Source organism: Cydia strobilella, chromosome 16, assembly GCF_947568885.1.
Source record: "Cydia strobilella chromosome 16, ilCydStro3.1, whole genome shotgun sequence".
NCBI classification, from domain to species: Eukaryota; Metazoa; Arthropoda; class Insecta; order Lepidoptera; family Tortricidae; genus Cydia; species Cydia strobilella.
In genome coordinates, this window is record NC_086056.1 from 2,288,317 (window position 1) to 2,304,881 (window position 16,565).

A 16,565-nucleotide genomic window follows, 5' to 3' on the forward strand; every position below is an offset into this window, starting at 1 on the left:
AAAAGGAAAATATGCCTGGCATATCGTATTTTACATCGACAAGGAAAATGCATTTTGTTGTCGACAGTCAAGCTGTCAAGAGCAACACTATTTAAAGTAAAAGTGAATGTCAAATAACAGTTTCCTAACCCTAATTGCGATTTTTCCAAATATTTTCGTTTTGAATCATTCAAATTAGATTTCGTGTTACTTAAACACTGTGTTTAAGGACGACAAACTATTGTGTTGAAAGAAACTTGAGTTTTGTGCATCGTAAAGGGTGTGATTGACCTCTGAAAACCTGACAGCTATCAATTTTCTTATTTTCTAGAAAATATTAGTGCAAATATTTTTCCGGACTTTAATTTTGAGACTATTCTGTTGATTCCAGTCCACAATAAAAGTATCAACCTCCTGAATTTATAAGTAAGTTACTTTTATCATGTTGCAATAATATTATAATATGAAATGTTTACATAACATTGCAGTGTGTCTATTTGCATTATTTTAGTTAGTTAGTTAGTTAGTTAGTTTTTATTGTATATTATTCATACTTTTACTGATATTTCAAATATATTCAGACTACTGAGAACGAGAATTATAACATTTATAGCGTACCGATTATATTATGTTTTAACATGTTACTTTTTAATTTCACATGTCGCTTTAGAAATGCTAGAAGTGTAGTAATTGATGCATTATATTAACCTACATTATATTGTAGTAGAGTTTTATATTGTATACAGAAAGTACACAAGTTCATTATATATTATGTCATATATTTTGCTTTTGTTAACTCCACTTTTTTATAGGTAACACTAGTTTCTACCTTTGTTTGAATGGAATGATACACTACAATACAATACAAATACTCTTTATTGCATACCTCAATAAAAAACAAAATAGAGTAGTAGTAGTAGCAGAGTAGTAGTTAAACAACAGGTGGTCTTATCGGTAAAAAGCGATCTCTTCCAGACAACCATCATCATCATTGAACATCTCTTCAATAATGATGATAATTGATAAAATCTATCCTATGCCCTTCCTCAAGCCTCAAACTACTATATCAAATTTCATGTAAATCGGTTCAGCATTTTAAGCAAGAAGAGGTAACAAACAGAGTTACTTTCCCATTTATCATATTAGTAAATATGTGTAAAATGATAACAAAACCATTACTAAACTGAGATTGTTTCGAAATTGAGAATTGATTCTAGTCTAATTTAATTCAATCAGATATAGCATTCTTACTTCATGGAAAATGGGGATAAAATAAAATATTGTTTTTACCAGGGACCGGCCCGCTATCCCTTATAAAGGGTTTTGTATGGGTTTTGTTAAGGCTTAACGCGCCATACCCTTTTCCCGATAAAACCCTTTTATTTTACTTTTAAAGCCCATGTCTAAGCGCTAACCCATATGATTAAGCGGTTTCCAAATACCAAACCCTTTATTTATTTATTTATTTATTTAAGCCTTTATTTTTCCTTAAATAGTTTTACATGATAAAAAAGTTTTCTAATATTATTGTTTTCCATTTTTACTATTTTAAGGACCCCTGTTGGGTATAGGCCTCCTCCATATCTTTCCACCTTTCTCGGTCTTTTGCCTTGATTAGCCAATTTTCTCCGGCTGTGGCTATAATATCCTTGGACCACCTTGTTATGGGTTTTCCCGCCTTCATTTTGCCATGGGGTCCTGGCCACTTTGTGACTTTGTTGGTCCATCTGTCATCTGTCAATCTTCCTATGTGGCCGGCCCATCTCCCAAACCAAACCAAACCCTTATCATCCGCTCACCAATACAAGCATGTTGCAGCTTACGATATACCATACCACTGAACATTACTGAACTATACAATGAGGGCCCCACATGCTCTAGCCATTTGTAATATATTTTAGTGATTAATTTAATTTGCCATGTGGTTTCAGGTGTGACATGAGTTGGAGCTCTAGCGCTGCAATGAGGTCCTCATCAGAGATATGTAGCGGCCAGCCGCATACAAACTTCCCATAGAGCTCAGGTATTTCAATAATATATGACATTATTTTCATTTTTAGGGTTCCGTACCCAAAGGGTAAAAACGGGACCCTATTACTAAGACTCGGCTGTCCGTCTGTCCATCTGTCTGTCTGTCACCAGGCTGTATCTCATGAACCGTGATAGCTAGACAGTTGAAATTTTCACAGATGATGTATTTCTGATGCCGCTATAACAACAAATACTAAAAAGTAAGGAACCCTCGGTGCGTGAGTCCGACTCGCACTTGGCTAGTTTTTTAACTCATGAAGCCGGGTACCCCAGCGGTACCCAACTTCGCTCAGGGATATGAGATTGGGATAGAGGGAGCAAGTGATATTACTATCTCATTCCACCGCATAACTGCGTCCCTTGGACTGGCCATCGTGGAGAGAAGCTATCAAATCAAATATAAGAGCTATTTTTTATGAAAATTTTATTCTAACTACATAACTTGACTGGAACCAAAGACGATAATATTGGATAAATAAAATAGCACTCATTAATTTATGTAATTTGTGATTTAGGTATTATGACTACGTCGATTTGAAGTTTAGGCATTTTGGAAATGTGGTATTATGAGAAAAAAAGGCATTCTGAGATTCAAGCATTTTGACATTATTTGAAAGAAAGAAAGAAAGAAAATACATTTATGAAATAAAACTATGAAAACGGATTATATCGCGTATATTGAATTTATAATACATCCCGACGTTTCGAACTCTTTACAGCGTTCGTGGTCAACGGGTGACTGAGGAAAAATTACAAAATGCAAAAATACCCACATACTAAAATAATGAACAATCATAGACTACAAACTTTAAGGCTGGTTGTACATGCAAAATCGGTTCATAAGGCTAGTTATACACTATAATTATTTTTCAAGTAAAGATATATATATATATACGCGATAAAAAAAAAAAAAAAAAAAAAAAAAAAAAAAAAAAAAAAAAAAAAAAACTGCCGGCTCCAACCCTACACCACGGACCCGAGAAGATTTAATTCCCTCCTAAATTGTAGGAGGGTATCCCAATATGGGACCGGCAACAAACTCGGCGGGACACATCTTTTCAAAACATCAGAATGTCCAGCATCATCCAACACTACGGTCTCACAGTCTATGTCTCGCTTGCTCCTTTATCAGGTGGACTACAGGATCCCAAGCTGGTGGTAGAGAAAAGCCATCTTCCCTATTAAAGTTTGGATATTTCTTAATCTCAATGGCCTCGCGCAGAATTCTGGGTATGTAACGCTTCTCCTTGGCAAGAACCAGAGGCTTATCAAACTTGATTGAGTGATTGGCTTTATCCATGACATGCTCACAGACAGCAGACCTAGGTCGACGGTGCTTGACATCAGCTATGTGTTCCTTCACCCGAGTGGAAATGCTCCGTTTCGTCTGCCCGACATATGATAGGCCACACTCACAGTCCAGCCTGTACACTCCTGCAGTCTGTAGAGGGGTATTGCATTTTACAGGCCTCAGGAATTGTGACATCTTCTTCATTGGCTTGAAATATGTTTTTATAGAAGCACGCTTCAAGATGTGGCATGTCACGGACAGGATCAGCCACATCTTGAAGCGTGCTTCTATAAAAACATATTTCAAGCCAATGAAGAAGATGTCACAATTCCTGAGGCCTGTAAAATGCAATACCCCTCTACAGACTGCAGGAGTGTACAGGCTGGACTGTGAGTGTGGCCTATCATATGTCGGGCAGACGAAACGGAGCATTTCCACTCGGGTGAAGGAACACATAGCTGATGTCAAGCACCGTCGACCTAGGTCTGCTGTCTGTGAGCATGTCATGGATAAAGCCAATCACTCAATCAAGTTTGATAAGCCTCTGGTTCTTGCCAAGGAGAAGCGTTACATACCCAGAATGCTGCGCGAGGCCATTGAGATTAAGAAATATCCAAACTTTAATAGGGAAGATGGCTTTTCTCTACCACCAGCTTGGGATCCTGTAGTCCACCTGATAAAGGAGCAAGCGAGACATAGACTGTGAGACCGTAGTGTTGGATGATGCTGGACATTCTGATGTTTTGAAAAGATGTGTCCCGCCGAGTTTGTTGCCGGTCCCATATTGGGATACCCTCCTACAATTTAGGAGGGAATTAAATCTTCTCGGGTCCGTGGTGTAGGGTTGGAGCCGGCATAGTTTTTTTTTTTTTTTTTTTTTTTTTTTTTTTTTTTTTTTTTTTTTTTTTATCGCGTATATATATATATATCTTTACTTGAAAAATAATTATAGTGTATAACTAGCCTTATGAACCGATTTTGCATGTACAACCAGCCTTAAAGTTTGTAGTCTATGATTGTTCATTATTTTAGTATGTGGGTATTTTTGCATTTTGTAATTTTTCCTCAGTCACCCGTTGACCACGAACGCTGTAAAGAGTTCGAAACGTCGGGATGTATTATAAATTCAATATACGCGATATAATCCGTTTTCATAGTTTTATTTCATGAGTAACTATCGCGGTAACCGAAGACAATATTAAAATACATTTATTTTAACATCATAAACATTGGACAAAACTATGAAGAACACATATTTCGTTTTGAGATCTAGGAATTTTGGTAAATTTGATAAAATGAAACTGAGGTGCACCTTGCAATGAAAGCAAAGCAAAGCAATGAATGGGGTTGGCCGGTGGCCGGTCGAAGTATTTACCAGATGGCGCCAGCATAGCTTGCCTTCTCAATCACTAGAATTGTGTCAAATTTTTGTTTTTTTAATGGAATTTTATGTTTTGGATGCCAGCCCTTTAAGCCAAATCTCATAGAAAAAGGGGCAAACTATGATGGCGCCATCTATGCAAACCTTTGACAGTTGCCAACCCCATTCGCCGTACAACGTAGTCCAACCATTCGAATGTAGATGGCGCATTAGTCAATCTAAGAAGTATATATAAAGAAGTGCATCTAGATCTCTACAACCACTTAGTTCTAGAGTTCTAAAACTACTAAGGAGGTCTTTCAAAATGTCAAATGCATTTTCACTCTTTATTCATAATTGTACTTTAGCGTGTAGTTGCGCTCTCTCGGAAGGGTTTCCACGGAAGACCAGCGTCGAGATCCTTAACTGGTATCTTGACATTAATTGAGTGGAGACCCTTTCAGTGACGCTTATTAATAATAAATTGTTCTGTTGTCTATGTAATACCTAAATTTAAGCGTTTTCTGAATAAATCTCTTCTATTCTATTCTATTCTATTCTAATTGTGGTAAATCTTTGTCCATCTTTGATTAATCATGGTATTCATGGTAAACAATAGATAGCTGTATAAATATTTGTGGTTTAAAAAAAGTGCCAACTAAAATATATGTATATTATATATATCTAAAATACCTTTGTGTATATTAGAACGTAGGTATTGATTTTATAAAAATAAGCATAGAAAAATTTTGAGATCTGTTTTTCTGGATCTACATCTACAGTGGCGCCAACTGGTGAGCACAAAAACGGTAGCCATCGTTGAATCCGAAGCCAGCAAGTAGCCTTCCAGCCGAGTCATATATAGTGCTTTTGTCAAAAATGGTGCAAGAAATATAAATATAATAGAAATATTTTACATAAGCAAAGTTCTAATGTATATGTTTTCACAGAAAAAAGTAAAAACAATAGGGTATATGACAACATTAAAAATATATAACGAATTGTTGTCATCCTGAAAGATAATAAACTAATAAAGTATATTTCACTATATTTGAATGTAAATTATGTTTAGTTTTTGGAAAATAAACAAAAGAAAATTTAATATATTTTGAAATTTCATCAGGGACGTGAACGCTCTGTGATTGGTTAACGCTCGGATGACGTCACACGCGGGTAAACATTCTTGATTGCCTTGAGTGTTTTAACTGTTTTATTTGTATTTAGTTAATTTTAGTTATTGTTCCACAGTTTTCTGATATACCTATATTCCGATTTATCCGTATATCTAGTAGCACAATATTCATAAGAATCTCAAAATGGAGCCGAAATATGTGAAAGCTGATAGCGGAAACCTACCAGACATAGACGCATTAATGGTTGCACTTTTCTTTAAAGATAATCCGGATTACTATGCTGCGGAACTTAAAAATGTAAAAACAGCTGTGTGAGTATACGTAGAAATTGTTTATTTACGAACATTTCGATTTCGATGATACGAATACGACGACGATATATACATATATAGAATACGATGACGAGAATAGTATCTCCATACTGCACTTTAGTTGGAAAGAAAAAGTATGCTACTAACTACCTACTAATGCTGAAAGAGCTATGTTATGAGGTTATGTAGTAATACATTAAATACCTAGATCTTGTTTCGTTAAATACAACAAAATCCGCTGCTTTAACTACATATTTATTTACAGTTAAATATTACTTACATCGAAGTGGTCTTCACACATAAAAACATTTGTATATATGCGCTAAAATGCTCTTTGGGTCTCTTCGCGATAGTTTTAACCACATTTTTCTTTTTGTGGGATTCGTTGGAACGGAAACAAACAATTTGTCTGGATTTTTTATAGTCGTACTTGAACATTGCGGCACTAAACACCATTTATATACCATTTTACAGTGAAATAATCAATTCCATGCACATAAACCATAAGATTTACTAAGGTCATTGACTGAGTCTACTCGCGTGTGACGTCACACGTGTCACGTTTTTTTTTATTGAAAATTTTACAAAAATTATAACATTATAAGTACCTTAATCTAATGTTCGCCAAACTGTGAAACAGTTTGTCGGCGGTGCGCTCTAAAATAATCTTAAACTAAATAGGTACACTAAAATTAAGTAATCAGTTAAGTAGTTAGGTATAGCATTAGGAACATACTTATACGTAGGTATCTATCTACGTGATTAGCCCCTTTGCAAAAACAGCGTTTAAGGCGCGTTCAAAATAAATAAACTTTAACATTGTTTTTTTTTTATATTTAATACAGTAAATTTCACGGAAATATCAATGTAGTGTAATTATTAAGTCATAAACAATCAATTAAAACCATTTTCAAAAATTAGCCAAATAGCCTATTGAAAAGATTTGCTTTGCCGCCTTTTTATTTTTTTAAATAAATATACAAGTAGAAGTGTATTTTTCTGCTGAATATACGCAACCTATTTGAGACACCTAAATAGTCGCGGTACCAACTTTATAATAATAAGTAGGTACTGATCATCTGTTTGGCTGTTTAATGGACCTATGCCTGCATTTCATAAGGCCACTTCAACTTTTAAAAAGTTTAGAACTCCACAAAATGCAACAAAATTACATGCACATCAAGGCGGTTTGTTTACTGTTTGTACTATTAGCATCCCCTACGCAGAATCCCCTATTTTCCATGTGCACGCGTCTCAGCCAGTTGTGGTTTGTGGTTGTCACGACGATCAGTAGTTATGACTCGGAAACATAAAACGAAAAATGACATCCGGGCTCAAAAGTCTACCTTAAACTCTTTAATCGCAACCGCAACAATAACATTGTTGTGCTATAACGTATTGCGACGGCGGTGACGTAAGCGCGATGAAAGCGAACGTTTCAGCGGTAGCGTGTTGTTCCATTCAGACGACCGCTCGTTCAAAACTAAAAGGCGTAAGCGGCTTGCAACAACATGGCGCTTAGGACGTTTTGCACGGTGTTATCGCAGCGGGGCGCGCGGGGCTCGAATGTGGGTCGCGCCGTGCCAGTCAAGTTCAAGGCCACGCACGCGCGCCGGCCGCAAGATGGCGCTGATGTTCCATGTTCGAAATTTTGCGAGCGGGGTGCGGGGCGAGGGATCGGCGGGAACGAATTTTCGGTGCAACACATACGGAGCTGCACTCGTTTACTAGCCGCCGCGACGCGTGGTGGTCTCTAGATCTAGATTTCTAACATAACCTAACAACAAGCTACATGGATTGGATGGAGGAGGTGGTGAGTACACTATTTTTAATAATTTTCCGGCCATGACCCACCATAACATTGTGACGATTGCGGCTTGCTTTTAACTTTTTTTGACAGTATATTTCCCTTCCAATATGAAAATTTTCACGTGTTTTTCCACTTATTTAGTAACTTAGTTAAAATATTATCACTGAGTCATAAATTAGCAACATTAAAATGTTAAATTCCGTGGAAAATCTGCGGAAAAAAGCCGATATACCAATATTAATTCTAATCAAATTGTGTGAGACTAAGACAAATGCAGTTTTCTGTATAAATTCTGATCCAATTAACATACGACTAATTTTAATATTTATCGTTGATACGCAAAAAATATTATCGAGCGCGATTTATATCCGTATTTTCATAATTAATTTTAATTAGCCATTAACGCAACTGTTATTGCTTATTAATTGCACTACATATACGACGTTAAACATGTGTAACATTATAAAACTATTTAAAAAAAACTTTTTTGACAGACATAATCATAATCTCAATTACAATACTAAACAGGCGCAATTGAAACGATGGTCGCTGTAGTTTCTTCCGGTACGAAAATTGGCATGGCGCGACCTGCCTCAACCGATCGCCAATAGCGCGCGCAGCGTCTAGCCTAACGGCATTTGTCGCGCTATTTTAAACTTTTTTTTTCATCCGCGCTCATTTCTTTTCAAATGTATTCAGCCAGTCTGAAACTTGTATAGCTGTACACTTTTGAATTTAGAAATCTCAAGGCTATATCCCAAATTGGGTAACCGTTCTTTATCTCTATATTCCTATATAATAAGCTGCTCCTTGATACGCTCGTATTAATTTAAACAAGCTCTTTGTAATAAAAACGAGTCGGATCTTTTGTTGAGTTTTTATCGCGGTTGCATATAGCTACGCTTATAGTAAGCTTTATGCATATTTTTAGGCAGTTATCTGGTGCCGCGGAGGTATTTCAAATCTTGCGGAATTTATGTGTATCTATTTTTCTGATCTTTCGGAGTTTGATTAGAATTCTTCTGGATTCCTCAGTGCTCACCGTTCTTTTTTCGTTCTGTCTGGAGAAATTGTGCTTTCCCTATCTTCAGGATATTCTGCTTCCAGGACTCGCTCCAGGTTTTTAAAGGGTCTCTAACGCTCATGTAACACCCCTGGAGTTGCAGGCGTCCATAGGCTACGGTGACCGCTTACCATCAGGCGGGCCGTATACTTGTTTACCATCGACGTGGTACCTATTAAAAAACCCTCTCTTATCTGAACATTGTATTCTACCATTTAATCCAGTGGTCTCCAAACTATGGCCTGAGGGCTGGACTCCGCCGGCTAGCCTGCCAACCGAGCCGCCAAAAATTGCCAAATTCCACCCAATCCGGTCCTCAAAAAGGAAGCGTGAGCCGGGCTCTGGTCAAAAACTGTTTATTGACCGAGCGTCAGCGAAGGTCTCCGTTTCAACTTGGGCATAAAATGCTTTCGTATGTCCGAATGTTCTCTGCAGGTCGCATTTCTTAACCGATTCTCGTGAAATTTTGTGAGCAGGTTCAGTAGTTAGGTATAATTTTTCTGTCGAATCGTTTTTTGAAAATGACAATTCTGTGGAAATAGGCATAAAGGACTTAAGTGAAAGTACTTAGTACTTAAGGGTCTATGGCACTTAAGGCCATTGTGAGTTCACTGTGATAAAGACTCAACAGAGTAATTTTTTTTTTACATATTTTAAGCTTGTGAAGCATATCGCGAGGTCTACAGTCTACAGCTCACAGTGACAGACCCACTAGTCAAAGGATTTATTTTAGGAATCCAATACCAGTTCTAAACTAGCTAAATCACAAAATCAATGTGCGGCAGATCAGCAAAGTTGGATTCTTTGTTATAATTTCGTGCAGATTAGGTAGGTGCCTATCTAATCTATGTGCAACACGATGCATATGATAATGATATGTTGCGGCCTTGACTGCACCTTATCTCTTACTTCCAGCGTCACACGATCGTGATATACTGAGTTACTAACAATACTAACACAATTTTTATACTTGTTACCTATTTGAGAGGCATTCATGATTAACATATATAATTATATAGACATAGACATTATAAGACCATCATAAGACCAAACATCAAACGATCATAAGACCTGTCGTCATGTATGGATCAGTGTTGGGCCCTAAAGGTGACGGATGAAAAGAGATTGCATGTAGCGGAGATGAGAATGTTAAGGTGGATGTGTGGCGTGACGAGAATGGATAGGATAAGGAATGAGTATATAAGAGGAAGCCTGAAAGTTGCACCCATAACAGAAAAAGTAAGGGCAAATCGCCTAGCATGGTACGGGCATGTGATGCGGAGGGATGAAAATCATGTGACGAGAAAGGTATTAAGAATGAATGTGGAGGGAGGTACGAGGAGAGGAAAACCGAGGAAAAGGTGGATGGACTGTGTGAAAGATGATATGAAACTAACGCAAGTGAATAATGAGATGACGGGTGACAGAGAGGTATGGAAGAAAAAGACATGCTGCGCCGACCCGAAGTGAATGGGACAAGGGCAAGCGAATGATGATAGACATAGACATAGAACATTTTTATTCAGCGCACATGAAATGGCAGAGTTCACAGATAGCGTAATACATTTCATACAGACTTCAAAACTAAGAAATTGAGTTGCACATATAAGAAAGAAATATTCATGAATGTTAAATAGCAGCTTGCCTCAGCATAATGTTGCAGTGTACTAAATATTTACTACAACGCTGGTTTTCAGGCAGACCCTTGATACATTATCCCTTACTCGCTGTTAGTCGAAAACTAAACTAACTAAACTTAAAAAACTATATAGTCTCGCGTTATGGTGAAACTGATAATTCCCCAAGCAGTTATTGTTATTGACCACAAATTACTAAGGTTTTGTGTCCAGCCAGAAGCATGCTCGGTAGAGGAGATTTAGGATCCTTTGCTAATCTGTCTTTGTAATGTAGTTCTTGTAAAAGCCAAACCCCAGAACCCCCAGATAACTTATAGTCATTGCTACTGATCGTAGATGCGAATAAAAGAAGAAAATAAAGAAAGGGAGATTCTTTTAGATTTTTTTTAAAGAAAGTTGTCTAAGGGAAAATACGAATTGGAAAGGATGCCATTTGAATTGAAAAATAAGAAATGTACCTTGGTCGTAAAAATATTAAGGAAATAACCCTAAATCTGATGAAGACCGACGAAGAACCTTCATATTTATAGACCTGTTTTAAAATACGGGGCGATAAGATTTTATGTTCACGGCCATGAGAACTATTATCGCACATCGGCAGACATAATGCAAACACATCTGCAACTGTATTGCTAAGTGTCGTGTACTGAAATATTTTATTTTTGTATTTACATACATTTGAGGTACATCCGTTAAGGTTTTGGTATGAATGAAGGATCTCTTTATTCCAACGTCTATCGTTAAGATTTCTACATGTATAAGTACATAATACTCGTATTAGACTGCATTAAAGAAAACAAAGCAACCTTGAGTAGATACTGATGATTAAATTATCACGAATTGTGATAACTGTATCCATGTCACTTTATTGCACGTAAACACAATTTGCAAAAGCAAATCGGAAACAAGTAATGCTATTTTCTGAAGAAATCTATTCCTTATTTTAGACAAAATATGAAATAATTGTATTAATTCAAAAATAACGACAAACATGCACTAAGAAACCAACGATCATATTTTCGGTATATACTTACAATACAAGTGTAACTGTTCTTACAGAACTATTATCTGTCACAAGTAATACCTACAATTTCCATGCCTCAGATATTTTTTTTTTTTAAAGTTCCTCCCTTCAAAGATATATTAAGTAGGTATTTAGTTATTTCATTCCCCCTTATCTTAGCATTTTCTCGGCTGTATACGATTAATTAAGTATTTTTATTTTGTTTTTGTTAAGTTTTCGAATTTTTCCATGTGTTTTTTCTTCATCTATCTCTAGAATTTAGGCTTTTTATACCATATTTCTAGTAAAATTCCACTGATAATATGTTGCTAGTTCCGTTATTTGAGATAAGTGATGCGATGCTTCTTTTGTATTTATCTAAGGTTCATTATTCGGTCAAGGATGACATCGAACGATAAGTGTTTCTGTACTATTTATTGCACTTCCTTGGTTTATTAATGAATCAATTAATACGAGGTCTTCTTATTCTTCTTTACCTTTAGTAAAGTAAAGGATGTAAAGCAGCACTCACCCTGTCACCCACTAATTTTCCAACTAGAGAAAGTTTATGCAAAAAGTTTAACCTGCTATGAATTGTGTAAGGCGCTGGCGTCAATATCTTTAAAACTGAGATACATAGGTACACTTACTTTATCGTCTTTATCGTCCGTCACGTGTTTTTACCATGCACTTATGTTGCCTAGTCTAGTCTATGCACCTAGTTCTATTTTTTGTTTTGAACGGCCAATTTGAGCCGGCCCGGCCTTGAGTTGATTCCCGCCCGCGATGGAATTACTATTTAGGTATATTTTGTTTTCGGTTTTTATGATGAGTAATCTATTGTTCAAGGCTGCTTGTAGAAACGGTAACTTTGAAGTATGCACAGTCTTAGTCAATTGTTTTTTTAACTGTGCTTTAATTGCAAAAAAAATCTTCTTTTGGTGCATTCCATGCGAATGTCCCTTACAAAACGCTGTTCTTCTACTAGTTCTGAAAAGGCTGTGAAAATGATATTGGGTCTGGTAATATTTCATGACTTTGCTAACAAATTGGCAGTATATTCTCGAGCTTTACGTATTCGATTGAATTTGTTGCCATACAAGGCAAAAGCATTTCGTAAGGGACATTCTCGTGGAATGCCTCTTTTGAGCGCTATGAGTTGAATCTTGATGATTAGATTCAAACACTAATGGAATGCGATATGCAGCGTTAAAACACGTCGTCGCTTGCAAGTGTAAACACTAAACAGCCTTCTGCACCCGAAATATTCGCACCTGCAGCATACATAGCCGTTTCTTTCCGCGCCTGGGGATTTTTCCTGCAGTAACGCAGTAGTGTAAATGGTATTAGCGTGTCGGATGGTTCGGGTGGACGGGTCGGGGGGTGGGGAGGCGGACTGGGAGATTTGGAGTTGGCCTTGGCAATGAACCGGCGGCACATACACTAGGACGCTTACACACACTAACGCTTGTTCCACGAATGGCCTCCCACACCGGCTGTTTAGCAATTTATTATTGTTAGGGCTGTGTTACGCTGTGTAAGCTAGTTCCTTGTCAATAAGTTTGGATTTATTGTGTCCAGTCCATCTAACCTTAAAATTACCATAATCCACCCTCGAAATCTTGCATGGAAAATTCTGTAGCTCAAGGAAAGCACTGATAAGTACTTAATTAGTGTAATTACACAGCTAAGCAAAGTTCAATTTTACAGAAATCGTCTAAAGCTAGTCATTCAATAGATAAAAAATAAGGCTTCAAGATAAACAAAATTATTCTTCAACATTCAAGGAAAGATTGTATAGGTCATGGCCAGGCGCAGTCTTTTAAACGTATATACTTAGATACCTATACCTTCATTATTTATCACTTGTCAAGGAAATGGCACTAGTTATTGTTTCTTACACACACCTACGCAAACATACCTATGTACGTAAAATTTTACCTACAACATGCATTACGTGTGCTGCCTGCTATCTACATGTAATGTTTTGTCCTTTTATATCACCTCAAACTGTTGTATTTAATGGGTGGACCACCATTTTTTCTTGTCACTTGTTGCCATGGTTACATTCTCCTGGATCACTCTTTAAAACATCATTTTAAGGCATCTAAATTCACCAAAACCCCTTATTTGTGGTAGGTATAAACCCTTTTCATAAAGGGCCGTCTATCAAGCGTGTTAGTATAAGGTGGTATGTACCATTTCTTCTGACAAGCTGTGCTACTTTTGTCTCTTGGCTGACGGGACAGAATAACAACAAGAAATACTTGATCCTCCCTTATAAACTCTATGGATCTCCGGGAGACACATCTATAGCTAATTCCCGCCATTGATAGAGTTAGCCGCGTAGGCTAAACACGCCGGTTCGAATCCGGCCTCTGCCACTGGAGGGCTTGGTCACTTTTTCTTTAGTATATGACATCTATTTCAATGTATAATTGAAAGAGTTGTCTGCCAAACAGATCTGACGGACATATGTCTTTCACTAGCTAGACTTATATTGACCAGGGATATGGACCGTGATTACCTTCACCTTCTTCTTCTTCTTACCTTCTTCGGTCAATATAAGTCTAGTGAAACTAACCGTGAATCATTCAAAACTAATGTCTATCGTCGATCTATCGGAGTTGCAAACCTCTTAACTCCTTAAAATCTAGAGACAGACGCTGTGTATGTCTCTAGATTGTAAGTTATTAAACAATTCCATAAGATTCTGTGAAGGAACAGGGACTCGTAGGTATCAGTGGCACGGCTATCTTTACAAAATTGCCTATCCGAGCCAAGGATAGTTCATTAAGACATTATTATCATTTGCGAATAAGTAATAAGTTTAAAATTGAAAGTATACATTTATTTAATTATGTTGACTATCCAATCCAAGAATAGATTTATTAAAACACTTTTAATTGGCGAAAATGTACTAAAACTAATTTATTCGATTTAATAGTTACGATGCCAGGATGCCACATAATTTTCTACAAAGTCTATGATTAGAATAGATTAGATTAGATATTTATTCTCATAATATGAAATTACATTATAAATTATGCTAGACTAATCTACATGAATTTATATTATGATCGTCATTGACCATGCCATGCGTCAACCCTAATACAGCCAAAAAAGCAAGGTCTGCCGGCGCGCCGGTGCCTGCCCTTAGACAACACATACATAGGCAGCCTAGGGCCGCGCTATCGCCTCCCGGACTGCGAGTTGATTATTCGGAAACCTTATTGCAAGGGCTTAAGGTCCAGCGATGGTCAGTGAAGAGCGTTACTGTTATTACGCAGGGTACAAAAGAAAGGATCGATAGGGAAGGCATTTGCAGTTAGCGTTTGTTAACCCGTTTGTTGCAGTTTATGTGACTGCTGCATAATGCCTTAATTATGGTACAGTTACGTATACTGCTTTAGCTACACGTTTTATAGTGAAGATAAAATGTATAATGTCGGGATTGTCTGTCTAGACTAAGACAACACATACATAGGCTACGCAGCCTAGGGCTGTGTTATCGCCTCCGGATAATGTGACGCAGTTGCTCAAAATACGCGCGATACAGAAGGAACGATCAATAAGGAAGATTGTTCGCAGTTACAATTTCGTAACCTGAAATTCGTGAATGTCTAATTAGAAAACAAAGAGTAAAGCGCCGCAAATATGCTAGTCTGATGCCAGATTTAGACAACATATACATAGGCTACGCAGCCTAGGGCCGTGTTATCGCCTCAGGAAACTGTGACGCAGTTGCTTAAAATATGCGCGAATTGCGCGATACAGAGGGAACGATCAATAAAGAGGATTGTTCGCAGTTACCGTTTCATAACTCTAAATTCGTGAATGTCTAGTTAGAAAACGAAGGCTGAAGCACCGCATATATGGTATCTCCAACAACCTCATATTTGCGGTGTTGGCGTTTGCGGTAGTGGCCGTGAAGTATTGACGCCCATATCCTTTTACGGAATTTAATAAACAGTTGCCGAATATTCGTGGCCACTCTAAACTAAAAGGAATATTTAAATATAACTATTAAATAAAAAAAACTAAAATCCCCTACATGCCCCGTATATGTCAAAAATGCTTTAGGTACATAATTTTGGAAAAGAGCTGAATTTCTTCAAACTGCTGGATCGATTTTAATCAAACATAGCCAAGAACCACCGCAAGGAAACTCGCTTTCATGTAAAAAACACCTCATCAATCGGTCCATCAGTTGGAAACCTACGATGCCACAGACAGACATTGGCGTCAAAAATATTACACAAGAGGGGTTGCGTCGGGGGTATAAGGACAGCTTACATATTGGTAGACCTCAATGGCCTTAGTATGTTGTTCTGTTAAGTCGAAGAGTCAATAAAACATATGCCTAGGCCGAGTGTGATGTTGATGCTCACCCAATCTACATAAAATGGATTTGTTTACCGTAGGGGGTTTTAAAATTTTTAAATTCTTTCTTTTAAAATCTAGTCTTTAGCATGTCGCATTACATAATTACAGCAGTACCTTAAATTCTACTTTATTTCTAGTACTTAGTTCATAATCTGTAAAATAGCAGACTAAGGTTACAATACTTAATTCACGAAGGCTGATATTTGCTTGTAATTTCATACAAAATTTTTAGGGACAGTAGACCTTATTCACCTTAAATACGGTAACGTCAAACTCTCTATCTGTCAAATTCTACGGTGAATGGCAAATAGTCATGTCATAATAGGAAGTTTACATTCACATACGGCTTTTTGTTTTCGAACGTTACCGTCAACGTCCCAACTGTTGGTTACTCGCAACCGTGTAGACATCTCGAAAACGCCAGTGTAACGTGACCGTGAGATCCTTAACAGCCTATGTGTAATCGGAGAGCTCGCTTATACCGGTTTCTTTAGCCCTTGATTCGCGTATGATAAGTAAGCGATATTAATAATTTACAGCACCATGTTGAGTCTGAAATAC

At 37.2% G+C, this 16,565-nt stretch overlaps 1 protein-coding gene across 2 annotated transcripts in view; it reads left to right on the forward strand.

Annotated features, from left to right (window-relative positions):
- Nucleotides 1-102: 102 nt before the first annotated feature.
- LOC134748349 (steroid hormone receptor ERR1) overlaps nucleotides 103-16,565 on the forward strand; it is a 70,404-nt gene continuing 53,941 nt past the window's right edge. The window contains exons 1-2 of one of the 2 annotated variants that reach the window (XM_063683127.1): nucleotides 103-405; nucleotides 1,911-2,002. Coding sequence is in view for 1 of the 2 variants with exons in the window: in XM_063683126.1 (XP_063539196.1) it covers nucleotides 7,898-7,918 (21 nt within the window). In the remaining variant the exon portion in view is untranslated. Of the gene's footprint in view, nucleotides 406-1,910; nucleotides 2,003-7,445; nucleotides 7,919-16,565 lie in introns of those variants that run through there. The other variant, XM_063683126.1, reaches the window with a different exon arrangement.